The sequence below is a fragment of the Elaeis guineensis genome, chromosome 7 (assembly GCF_000442705.2).
Source record: "Elaeis guineensis isolate ETL-2024a chromosome 7, EG11, whole genome shotgun sequence".
NCBI lineage: Eukaryota > Viridiplantae > Streptophyta > Magnoliopsida > Arecales > Arecaceae > Elaeis > Elaeis guineensis.
Window position 1 is genome coordinate 101,199,925 of NC_025999.2, and position 13,663 is coordinate 101,213,587.

The 13,663-nt window shown below is 43.0% G+C and overlaps 1 protein-coding gene across 1 annotated transcript in view; it reads left to right on the plus strand.

Annotated features, from left to right (window-relative positions):
• Positions 1 to 13,663, plus strand: part of LOC105048003 (uncharacterized) — a 28,240-nt gene that overhangs the window by 4,946 nt on the left and 9,631 nt on the right. The window contains exons 6-8 of the mRNA XM_073260522.1: positions 1,242 to 1,373; positions 4,980 to 5,107; positions 6,790 to 6,832. Coding sequence (XP_073116623.1) covers positions 1,242 to 1,373; positions 4,980 to 5,107; positions 6,790 to 6,832 — 303 coding nt within the window. The remainder of the gene's footprint in view (positions 1 to 1,241; positions 1,374 to 4,979; positions 5,108 to 6,789; positions 6,833 to 13,663) is intronic.

The window sequence follows — 13,663 nt, forward strand, 5'->3', positions numbered from 1 at the left end:
ATTTGGTGAAGCTCAGACTGTGGAGAAGTTACATTGTGGTCAAACAGGCATGAGAGGTGTTGGCTAGATAACTGTTCTATCAAGAAAATGGTAAAGAAGGACCTAAAATGATTTGGAATAAGGAATTTGTATGTCAAAAGAGAACATTTCCTGTTTTCAAGAAGTTGCAAATATGGTATGCCATACCAATCCATACCGGTGCTTACTAGGCATGCCAATACCATAATGGTATGTGGTAAGGGGGTGTACCAAGTATTGGTATGCCGAACGATCTCCATATTGGGCATACTAACACCATGCTAATATAGCACCTGTACAAGGTTTGGTATCGAGATTGCGAATCTTGGTTGTAAGTAGCTTATTGTGGATGAAACCTAGATATTTAGGTATTATTTACTTAAGGTAGAGGGGTTGAAAAGGATGAATCTTTATTTTGTCAATCCAAAACATGACCTGGAACTATTGGACATGAAACTGATCAAAACAATGACCATTGTTTTAGATGATTGGTTTGAGGCTCCACTCAAGTCTCTAGGTGTGGCTTTTTGCCAAAAATCGAGAGGCTCAGGAGTATGGCATTATAAAGTGAGGCATACGTATCACATAAAAAGTCACATGTAGGGCATGAATCAATGCCTTTCCCATGGCCAATGGAATGGGAGGGAGTAGGTGCATATATCTATACACAGTCACTCACATATGTGTTGCTCATCAACATTTAAAATGTTTGATGATGAATTGTTTGTTAAATTTTGGTGATTTTCTAACAGTGGAATGGTATCAGTAAATACACCCTGTCTGTCCATTTTATTGGTCGTAATCAGTAACTGATGAATCAATCTCATGTGATGAGTCTTCAAAGCTATTGAAACTTGCAGGTTCATTGTCGAAGTACACTGAGCTAGTATTCTGTTTCTTAGTTTTATGTTTATGCGGTTGTAAACCTTTTCGAAAGCTTCTTTCTCGAACTTTAAACCTTCAGAGGTCCATAATTAGCTATGCTCATTTTAGTCATGCCTAAGATCTCAAGGCTGCTTAAGACTTGAAGTGGAAACTCTGATATTAGCTGAAAATTTTGGCTGTTTATTTGCTTCATCTGCTGCTTCCCATGTACATTTTCCTGTGTTCTCATTAACAGTGCTTTTAAGAACAAACAATATGCTAATGATGGGAATAGTTTATAGTTTTAGTACTCATGACAATTTCTTTCCATTTGAAATTATGCTCTTGCTATGATGTAGGAAATGGAGAAGTTTGAGACTGATGTGAGCACCCTTCATCCTATTTTAACTGAGTGCCGTGTTTTTAAGTCTGAGATGGAGCTTGCCCTTATTCAGTATGCTAATGATGTAAGCTCAGAAGCACATATTGAGGTAATGTAGATTCTTCTACTTGATCATTTCTACATTGATCCAGTTGGTTCTGAATTTCTGATCCTATTGGTACCTGATGTAAATTCAGTGCAGTGTTCTGTTTTTTCCCCTATCAACGATTAAAACTTTGGTTTACATCAGCTATACACTTCTCTGTCGATTGATGCTTTCTATGACTTATGAATTTGATTTCGATTGCTTTAAAAATTAAATAACTGCCTCATTATATCTCCCTTCTCATAATCTCAGAAAGTAAGTTACATGATTTGATGTTTTTTAGCATTCTTTTGTGTATGTATTCAATTTTCATTTTTTACGTTTTAATTACAGGCAGCTGTGTGGCAATTATTAAGGATTTATGGACCTCTTTATTTAGCTTGATATACCACCCTTTTGTGCACATGCATGACAAGATATATGGAAACAGAAACCCATTTCAGTTGAATTCATGATGAGTTAACATACCTAATGAGCTAGGCAATGCAGCAGTAGTGTAGTCATAGTAGTGGCCTTATGTCAAGAACCTGCGGCTAAGAAAGACCAGAAGTGAGGTCAATATTGCTCTCTGTAATGGCATTTGAGGCAGGAGGTGCAGGCTCTGGTGCAGCAGAATTAATTAGTTAGACTAGCAGAAGTCTTCTGTTTCTGGTGCTGCTGCTTCTCAGCAGAACAAGATTAGGTTGCTTTTCCAAGGGAAGCACAAGATTAAGAACAAGTGTCATTAAGGCATGCTCCAAGAACTAAGAAGCAACAATTCCAGTAATAGAGCAGTAATGCTAGCATTTCATTATGAAGTATTCTCCACTTACATCAACAATTAATAGGAAATGATCGAGAATATAGTTGTGAATATCTTCTAAATCACCAGAAAACCACACCAAAAACTGAATTACTTTAAAATTTCATGGTCTCCCTTTCAACACTCTGGAGTCCAAGGCAGGTGTTAACCAAAGGCTCAGTCATTGATTGCTTTTGTCTAGAGGCTGGTAAGAAATAACTCCTGAACACTTGAGTCACCCAGTTTAGTTGAGAGGATCCTGAATAGGCAAATGCACGTGTAACACTAATGGTGTCTAAAACAACTTTTGCAGATGAAATACTGTAAAATTTCTAACACGAGACTAGGGTGAGAGACTGAAGGAATGATGATTGCAATGTTCAATTTGCCAATGTTTGTGCACAAACCTTTACATCCCCTCCTTTGCCATTTGAGGGGGCACCATTATGTGATATCACACATCCTTGCTTATGAGATACACCATATTTAGGTCATTCAAATTCAAACAGATAAATTTCTGTTCTCCTGCTTATCCTTAATGCCAAGGAAGTTCATCATGGATGCTATAAATGCATCGTAAATGGAGAACAAAATTATATGAAAAGATGACCTAAGTCTCCAAGTGCACAAAGTATTATTGAAGGAGATGAAATGAAAAAAAATGAAACAAAAGAAATATGTCAGTGTTGGTTGCTAGGATTGTTGTGCTAGCATCGGAGCCTGTATTGCTCGGCGGCTTAGTTCGATACACCCCCATGCCATTCTATATCAGGCCTGTACCGACACAATAGGGAGGGCAGGGGAGAGGGACTATGGTAGAGAGGAAAAAGAGGGAGAGGGAGAGAAAGGGAGGGAGGGAGAGGGAGGCAGCTGGCTGGAGGAGGTTGATAGAGGGCTGTGGAGGGATGCAGAGGGGGTGGGAGAAGGGCTATGCCCTCCAGTTCGATATTTCATTTGAAATAGGGTCCCGGAGGGGTCCCTTCTTTATTTTGAAGAAATTAAGTGAAGTCGGCAACCCCCTCCGAAGGATAGAACCCTTGCTTTGCCCCTCCCTCCCCTTTCTCTCCCTCCCCTTCTGTTACCAGGATGATGAGAATTTCACATAAAGAATAGAGAATAAGACTACAAACAGAAATAAATGGATGCTTGTGACTTGAAGGCCCTGCCTTTTTTAGGATTTAGAAAAGTTGAATCAGAAGGATGCAACATTAATGTATACATAAAGAGTGGAACATGTGATGGACATGTTTATTTTTCAAACAAAGGGCAAGATCCAGTGTTCATTGTACTACCCCAAACTACGTGATTCGGGGGCATACCAAAATGTTTCAAGGGCAAGCGGCATAGTTCTGCCCCTCGATTCGAAAATCAAGTGGGGAGGGAGGGAGAGAGACCTGTTATGGAAGTCAGCAAATTGTTTTCCATCTTGCTACAGTGAAGTCGGCAAACCATTAGTTGATTTCAGTTCAAAAAATTCAAAAAAAAAAGGGGATTCGTCTCTAAACAGCATGGTACGGACCGTACTATACTAGTCACCAATCGGTATGGATCTTGGTATCGGTTTGGCGAACCTTAGCAAAACCCATTCGAATATGTAATAAACGCTGGAGGAAGGGCTGGAATATTAGACCTTTTGTTTAACAAACATGCTCTAATAAATTGAGTTACCTGTCTCCTGAAAAATGTGGACTTGCAGAGACATGAGGTGGCAAACACAAATACACAGGTGCAAGAGGGGAAATGTGGACGGTAGACATGCCTCACAAATGGCATATTGGGAGAGTTGGTAGTATCTATTAGAATTGATAAATATGTGCAATTTATGGTTAAATCTTTATATTTTCTACTAGTGGCTGGCTGGTGGAGTTTTGTAGCTTGCATGATCTGTGCGGGGGACATAGAAGCCTTAGAAGGTTGGATAATGTCTAATTCCTTTCAGCCAAAATTTGATTCTAGTGTATTTAAAGGGAGGATTGGAGTATTTGACATAAATTGTGTGAGGCCTACTAATAAATTTATGGTGTGTTCGAACAGATTAGGTCTAATCTACTTGCAAACTCATGGCTGATACTTTGTCTATTAGATGCTCTCTCTCTCTCTCTCTCTCTCTCGTTCACTCTCCCACTCCCTCCCTCCAGCTTTTGAGTTCTCCTTTCTTCGATGGCAATGGAAAACTATGTGTATGCGTGTCATGTCTCATGCCTAGCTTGTTAAAGGCTGCCATGTCTGACACTTGGAGCCAGTTATGTGCTTCATGAACATGGGACAGGTTTCCAATGAACACTGGCCCTTTCTCTGTTTCTCATGTAGTGATCCTCAAATGTGTTTTAGTGGTCTTAAGAATTGGATGCCATCACTTCTGGCAAAGTTGCAGGAGTTGATAGCTCAAAAAGCTTGCTAGGAGGGCCAGGGGGTTGTGAATTTAAAGATTTCACTGTTTCAGCATATGCAAAATGTTATTATGGTTGGCAGGAAAGTAATGCTAAGAAAATGAAAGAGCCATTTGGTGAAGTTGGTGAGAGAATTTTTGGAATCTTATTTTCTGGGCTTTATGTTGGTGAGACTAGGTGTTAATTTATGGATTTGATTTTCAGTTTCTTTGACCAAGTTGGTGCTGCATTGCTATGGTATCTTTTCCCTTTGGTGAGCCACTTTTTTTAGTCAGTTGCATTGTGATGGATGATTTTGCCCTCTGACTGTACATACAGCAGTAGCATATCACATATATAGCTTAAGTCAGTGTTCCTTATTTCATATATTAGTTGAGTTTGAGTCTCTCCCACAAAAATTGCTGATCTTTTCCATGTTATTATTCTGATCCATATTAGGTTATGAGAAATGCAAGGGAAGGCATGAAAGAATATCAGTTGGAAAGCATCTTTCTTCATCACATTTACATGTATGGCGGTTGTAGGCATTGCTCATATACATGTATATGTGCTACCGGTGAAAATAGGTGAGGGTTATCTCTGTAGAGCATTTTATTTTATCAAAGGCTAGTAAATATTATGACCTGAATATTTCTTATTTCATTCTTCATCAAACTGTAGTAACCCATTACAGCTGCCAGTGATGATCTTATTTGGTACTTGGATGAGTGGCTTCATGGCTAAAAAAAAAAATTCAGATGATAGCAATTCCTTTTCTGAACTTACAAGAATGCTAGTCTTTCTACATGATTTTGTTGATATTACCTGGGATTTTGGAGAACGCATCATGGCTTTAGCCATATTACTAGCTTTCAGAAATGAATACTGTTAGCTGGCTGAATGTTGGATGCCTGAATTGTTGTTTGAGATGCACTTTTCAGGTACATGCATACACATGCATGTGTGCGATACAAGATAGTTGTACAGGAAATTGTCCACCAACATCACCACTGCCACCATCAAGGTTTTAAAACTTGCGGTACGGTGCAGTACCAATAGCTGGATGTCACAGTATGTACCATGGGATGTGTCATACTAACACGGTGTATTGGTGGGCATATGGCAAGCTTTGCTTTCAAAGTGCTTTTTCTTTGTTGTTTATTAGGGTTGCTTTTTCTTTTTTTACCTCCATTTTTGGCTTGGCACTGCTTTCACCTTCTTTCCAACCTTCAAATGAATGAGCAGAAAAGTTGTAAGAGGTTTCTGCAGGGTATGGGCAGTACCTTAATTCTCGACTGCTTAATAGTGTAGAATATCTTGCATGTGGAAGTTGTAATTATAGTTATATTTATTCCTCTAAGCAAGATTTTAAATACCATGGGTGGCTGTATCAGCCGATGTTAATGCTTGGCATGCTCGGGCAATGTGGCGTTTGGGCACTAGCATGACACTAGCAAGCAATTCTGCTGTGTGCTGATCCAGCACTGAATGAGCAGCAATGATCAACATGGTTAGCACCTAATTGATAGCTCTAATAGTACAGACTACAGGGTCTTCATGGGTTAGAGTTCTTTCCCTTTTTCCTGTAAATACTATTTGTATTTGTTTTCTCTTTTTTCTTTTTTTTTTTTTAAATAAAAAAAAGCAGCAACAGTTTTTTAAGTTTCATGTTTTAGGGTCCTATCTACAGTATTCAGCTTGGGTTTACTCTTCAGATACCATATTATACATGCCCTATTACAAAATTGGCATGATTTGAGACATACTTTCTATTTACCAAATGATTACTAACATAAATCTTTGATGCATGAATCTTACTCATGAACAAAGAGTGTGATCTGGTTGACATACATGGTTGGTTGCAGTGTTTGACATGCATGACTGGTGTCTGTCCTTCTATGTTTATTTTCCAAGCACTACGATTCTTGTTATGGAAGAATGATTTTAAATGAAGTTCCATGTTGAAATTTAGTATTTTGAAAGATTGTAATCTCTTCGAAAATTGCAAATAATTCTCTTTAGATGTAATGCATGTGATTGATAGTTATACATGTACATTATATTTGAATACATGGCCCTAGTGTTTTAATGAATTGATGTTCAAAAAATGTTATGGCCGATGTTTATATCTTCACTGACTTAAAACACCTTTTTCTCTGAGAATTGTACTATAGGTAAATAGATCAGGCATTATATGTTCCATTGTTTTGTTTTTGTTGATGTGATTTCCAGCTCATAATCTCTTCTCATGATGGGGTCTCTTTTGCAGCTCTGTTCTTCACTATGGTCACGCAGCTGCTCCAAATGATCGGGTATTCTTATTTTATGTTGAACATTATTTTTTCTTAAATTTTTTTTACTTTCTAGAACTCTATATTATAATTTGCATTCCCCAAGGCATGTGCATGTTCTTTGCTTCTTTTTTTTCAAAAAAAAAAAAAAACTGGAGACTGTACCATATAAGTCAGTCAGTGATACTATTTGTACTTAGCTATAACTTTTGGGTTAAAATTAAGTCTTTTTTTCTTTAAATAATGGTCAAGATGATAGTTTTTTGTTCATCAGATGTCTTGGGACTATATTTCAGCTTGAAGATGAACTCTTTGGTGGGACATTGGAGTTTCAATGCGTTAGAAGTGGTTCTTAAGAGGAGTAGATGTGCGCCTGACTGCGATCATTCACTGTGTCTAAAATCATGTGCTCTCAGGCATCGTCGAATGGGTGCTAGGGCGGGTTGTGTGTGCTTTTGATGGCAGAGAAAGATAAAGGTCCAAGCGACAGCAGCTTGTCGTCACTGGAGGCATGCGTGGGAGAGAGGTCTTGGGCCTCGGTGGCTCATGGACCATCGAGGCAGCCCTGATGGATGGTGCACAAGATCTTGTCGGAGGAGGTGGAACAATTGTAGCGGTATTTCATGAAAGTGCTCAAGTTCTCGAGGGGGGTCATAGAGGAATCAAGGAGATAGTGTGAAAACATCTTAGTGCTGGTTCGGAGTCTCGGTCGGCAAATTCCGATGGACTGGATTGTAGAGGCATTCAAGGAAGGGGCAAACTCTAGTATGATCGAAACATTTTGCCCTTGTCGAGGACCATCGTCTTGTCCGATTTTGGTTGGAGGAGTGCATGGTGATTTGGGTATGGTTACCAGGGCTACCAATGGAGTATTGGTGGTCGGGGATGCTATTGGAAATAGATTCGGAGGTGGAAGACCGGTTGACATGGACAAGTTCACCGATCAATGCCGAAAAATGAGATTTGTGAGGATTTGGGTGGAGCTTGACTCATCAAACCCTTCCGATTTCGATCAAAGAAAATAAGGATACTTTTTGGCAATCATTTGTGTATGAGAATATTCCAACCATCTACTACTAGTGCGGCCTATTGGGCCACATCGACGACGAGTGCTAGTTCCCTCGAGAAGGTCTACGAGTGGGGGCGGTCCTTGCAGTTGGAAAACTTCGCTTCCCCGATAATTGTTGAGGGAGTTGGTGGAAGGCGAGTCGGCGGCAATCGCTGTACGGCTGCGGCTCGGTCCTTAGGTGGCGACCTCACCTATTTGGCAACCTAGCCGGCTAGGGCTCCAGCCAAGTCAGGGAAGGAGGCTGAGTCCAATCCAGACTCTTCGGGCCCAAACTCATCCCCCTCCCTCGAGTTCGTCAAGGTTGCGAGAGAGTTCATTGGGCTTGCCATCGGGGATTCCGATGGGTGGCACAAGTCCATGAAATTCACCTGTTGGTGCTTATTGGACAAGAAGGGTGGTGATCCTGAACTAGGTCGAGTCAACTCAACCGAGCTGGGGTCTGGGTTCCAAGTTCTCAGTGAGGTGGGCCTGAACCAAGAGGCTATGGATGTGGGCCCAGAAGATAACCTAGGCCCAAAGGACTTGCATATGGCTGAGGTTGGTGGGCCTTCACAGAAATGGGCTAGGAGTCTAGCTTGACCGGTCCAAGCCTTGGAGGTCCAACGACCTTCTGCCCAAGTTCCGAGCCCAACCCCCTCATCTGGTCCAACTCTATGGGCGGTAAGCTGCTGCTATGCAGGTAGAGCCCTAGGCCCTTGAAGTGGGCTCTAGTTCTAGGCTGATGGGGTCGGGATCTCAGCCACAGGAGGTAGATCGCCATTTATCCAACCATCCTTGTCGAAGGAGAAATCTCCTGGGTTTGTCAGGGGTCTCATCGCCCTGTCCCCTTCTTTGATTGTCCCAATCTCTCGGTGAGCCAATAGCTGGCGGTTGAAGGAGGGCTTCACTGGTCTTCAATGCCATATTCTAAGGGAATGGTTGCCAAAGAGGGTCGGGAGGAGGTCTTCGACGATTCTTGACAGGGAGCATCGGATGCCAACGTCGTCTCCAACCTTTGGTGGGTCCACTTCGAACAGCATGAAGTGGTAGTTGGGGGTGAGATTGGGGAGAAATAAGGGTCAATAGTGGATGGATCTGCTGTGGGTCATGGAGCTATGGTGGGTCGTCTGAAGACAACCCTTTATGTTATGGGGGAGCAAATGGAGCCCAATTTGGAGAAGGGCCATTTTAGATGAGTGATGCATCGGTCGAAGGCCCTCAGGACCTACCACCAACCAATCACTGATTCTTCAATGGTGTTATTTTGGAATGTTCGGGGGCTGGCAAGCCCTCTTCCACTTTGCATATCGGAGGATTATGCAACTTCACAATCGATTTTTTGTGCTTGTTGAAACAAGACTTCAGTTTGAGCTAGGCACGTGCCTACTGTCTCTTCCCGATGAGTTGGGCATTCTATGCTATGTAGTCTCAGGGGCTGGTTGGGAGTATTATTTTCATCGATGCTTCCAGCAAGTTGCCATTGCCATTTCTAAAATGAATGGTCTTATTTGGCTTTTGTCTAGTTTGTATGTCAGTACTGACTATAGAGAAAGGAGGATTGTCTGGTAGGTGTCGTGCTTGACTGATTAGGACATTTTCTCGTTATGGTTGATGATTTCAATTGCATTATTGGTCCCTATGAGAAAAAAGGTGGTAGGCTGTTGGTGGATGATGCAAAATCTAGAGAATTCATAGACTTTATTTACTCCATCAGCTTAGTAGACCTTGGCTTTGTTGGCTCAAGTTTCACCTGTGTAATAACTGCTAGGGAGGAGCCAGAGTGTGGGAGAGAATTGACAAATTCCTGATGATAGCTAGTTGGATTCAGAGATTTCCAGTCACCTGGTTTGCCACCTGCTGAGGATAGCCTTAGACCACTACCCTCTTTTGTTCGCTTATGTCGCGTCTAACTTAGGCAGATTCCAGGTTGACACCTTCCTTCCCTCAAAACCACTTTAATGACGAATCCGATCTAGATCTCAAACTAAAACTACTGCTGAAAATAGCTTAAGGAAGAAAAAGCATTAGCTGAATGATTGATAGAAAGTGATTGTGGCTTACTTGTCACTCTCACAGCATTCTGCCTGGTTGTGGTTCATTCTTGTTCTTCTCTTGTGGCCTTCTTGATTTGCTGGTAATGAGCAGCTTTCAGCGAAAGAGTCCTGCAAGTCCCCGCCCACCAAATTACCAAGCTTTCCTCCCCCTTGTGCAAGGCCCAAGGGGCCTTTGACTTGCGATTGAATGAGTGTGTTTGCTAAGCCTTCAGAGTATCTTTTTGATAGGCGCTTCTATTTGTATGGGGAATTCGCTGCTGAAAGATCTCGCCTAGTGTCCCCCTCCTTCCCCGTCGTCTTCTGACCTGTGGGAATATACCATGAAAACTTTCGGACACTCATGCCCGATCGTGAGATTGCTTGTTGAATGTCCGATGGCACGTTGCTGTGACCTGAGCTATGCAACAATGAGATCTCCTTTGATCCTTGTCGGATGTGCTTAATATCCCTCATAATACGCTAACTTGGGGACTTCTTACTCTAGTTGTTCCAAGAGTCTCTGCTAGTTGAACCGCGTACAGTAGACGATCTCTTTCGCTCATCTCCTTCGTCAGCTGTGTGATCGAGATACTATAACCTAGATCCCTCGTATCCCCCTCTTACTAGAGCCCATTCCGATTTGAGAAGTTCTGGCTTTCTTATCGTCGATCTTAGGATATCGTGAGGGAGGTCTGGAGACTATCGGTGAGAGGTGATGCCATGTATCGGGTGACCCAGAGACTTGAGCTGATGAGGCGGCAATTATTGCGGTAGAACAGGGTTGAGGCGGGTGATATCTTTAGGAGGCTCAAGACTGTTGTGGCCACTATTATGGAGAGTGTGAGGATCAGGAGGGTGGACTTACTGATCACAATCTTGCTGACCTCCAGGCAAGCTTTCGGAGCATCATTCCTTTCTGTGATAGCAAAAGATCCTATGGAGGTAGAAATTCAGAGTCTAGTGGATCGGAAAAGAGGATCGGAATATGAGATTCTTCCATCAGGCCACAATCATCGGAGATAGGAATCGGTTCGAGCGATTAGGGGTGTTGATGGATAGTGGTTGGTCGAGGAGGAGGCGATCAGGCTGTAGGAGATGGTGCGCTTCTTCAGATTGAGATGGACGATGCCATTGGGAGTGATGTTTTTTCAGTCGCCCCTAGAGAGGTGGTGACGGAGTAGGAGAACATGGATCTTATTGGAGCAGTGACAGCGAACAAGGTGCGGATGTTAGTTTGATCCATGATGGAAGATAAGGCCCTTAGACCAGATGGCTTTCCATCGCTCTTTAGACGATATTGGTCCATTATTCAGCTTGAGGTGGTGGCTGCTGTAATAGAGTTCTTCGCCGCTGGTCAGATGCCAGCAGCTTGAAAGCAAACCTTCATTGCCTTATTGCTGAAGAGGCAGGATGTGTCGGAGATGGAATATTTCAAACCCATTAGCTTGTGCATGACCCTATATAAGATTTGTGCTAAGCCGGTGGTGGGCATGATGAAGCTAATGCTTCCTCGGCCGATCTGTCTTAAGTAGGGGCATTCGTTGGCGGCCGTAGCATCTCTGACAATGTTCTCATTGCTCAGGAGTGCATGCATGATCTTCATCGTGCTTATGTCTGCTATTGTCTCGTGGAGCGGGCTTATAATCGTATGAGTTGATGGTTTCTAGAGTGGGCTCTGAAGGAGTTTGGATTCTACCCCCATGGATCGGTTGGATCATGACATGTATTTGTAGTCCCATTTTTGTCATTCTAATCAATGGGACGCCTTCAGTCTTCTACTCCACGGTTGGGTTGCGGCAAGGTTCTCTTATCCTTGTATCTCTTCATTTTCTATACTGACGCCCTCTTGCAAGCCCCATGCTGTATCCCAGGGGTTGAATTTGGATCCTTATCTGCTGGCTTCAAGGGTCTAGTCGATCTTGCATTTGCTTTTTTGCAGATGATTGCTTGTTGGTGGGCCGAACTTCTGTCTGAAATACTATTAACTTTAGAAGTGTATTGGAGTACTACTCAGCATCGGACCAAAAAGTGAATCTCCACAAGTTTGCGGTGCACTTTAGTCCAAAGACACCAATTCAGTTGTGGCACATGATTAATGACATTCTTAGATTATAGAGCATAGTGGGACACTGCTTTACCTGGAGGTCTCCATGTCAGATTGTAGGTTGAGGACCGAGTGGATAGAGGTGCAGTCGATCCAGAACCAGCTTGAGGGATGGCAAGACAGAGCTCTTTCCATGATGGATAGGATCACTTTGGTGAGGTCAGTTCTCAGTTTCATACATTTTCTCTCTTATCGAATACGATCTTGCTCAAGACCTTAGTGGTGAAGCTCGAGCAGTATTTTTGGAGATTTTTGTGGGACTCGAGTCCTGGAGGTAGCACTGTGCACCTGTTGGCTTGTGACGTCATGTGCTAGCCGTTGATGGATGGGGGTATGGGGATCCAATCCCTAGTTGCTAGGCGGAAGGCCTTGATTGCCAGGCATGCAGCTCGATTTCTATTTGACCCCGATAGTTTGGGAACAGGATGATAAGGGTCAGGAATGGTTCATGGGCTGCTGGGGGGAGGATCCATGTGAGTCGAAGCTTCTCTTTCCTATGGAAAGAGATTTGTGCATGGGGTTCGATGTCTTTATCCAGACAAGATGGCTTGTGGGGATGGTTGGTCCGTGAACATCCTGCTAGATCCATAGATTGCTGATCTGTCGCTGAGTTGGTGGCTGATTTTTATCAGCATGGAGATTGGAGACTTGATGAGGATTTGCGATCTATTCATTCAGGATGGTAGAGGCTAGGATTCGGGAACAGTGGCCCAATTATTTATGGGGCATTTGGTGAGCGTGTGTAGTCTTTGGCAATCCTTACTCATAGCACATAGGACGTTAGAGTCCAGAGATCCTCCTGCACTGTGAGGGCGGTGATGGCTGATCTCTACCATCTGTATCGGAGGGAGTCTACTCGGCATTTGGATATTGGATGGATCTGGAGGATCGATATGCATATGAGGATGAGCCTCTTCCTTTAGAAAGTCGTTTGGGGGTGCTTCCGACCAGGTCTATACTGAGGAAGAGGCATGGATCTCCAGTCTGTCTGCTCGGCTTGTAGCATGGTGGATGAGACCGTCGAGCATGTTCTTTTTCTATGTTCGTGAGCTACGCTGTTGTAGCACCTTGTGAGTATGCATCGCCTTACCTCCTTGGTGGGGACTCCGATCCAAGCATTTCTAGATCTGCTAAGATGGTGTCTCAGGATTGCTATGATGAGGACGGTTGGCATTCGAGCAGCTTATATTGTCTATTAGATCTGGCTATCTAAGAATAACCTGATGTTTGAGACTAGGTGTTCGGCGAGAGTCATTCTAGAGAGAGTCCTGATCTTGGCAGTAGAAATGATCGATGCGAATTTGAAACCCTCAGAGACCTGGGACTCCCACCTTGTTTATGCAGCGATCCATCAGGTATTCTTCGCTTGGGAGGCCCCTCCTGATGTATCTCAAGATTAACTTTGATGGCAGTGTCAGGATAGTAGTGGAGGTGCTGGCTTCATGATCCGTGATCCTGCTTCCAAACTTGTAGCAATTGGGGGTAGTCATCTCTAAGCCCTCCGTTTTTGCTGCGGAACTTCGAGCTGCATAGGTCGGGATCACTTATGCACATTGGATCCTACGTACTGACCATCTGATCATTGAGGGTGACTTGGCCACGATGATGACTTAGATCCAAGGGTGTGTGCGGGGCAACGCTGCCCATCCCCTTCTTCAGGACATATC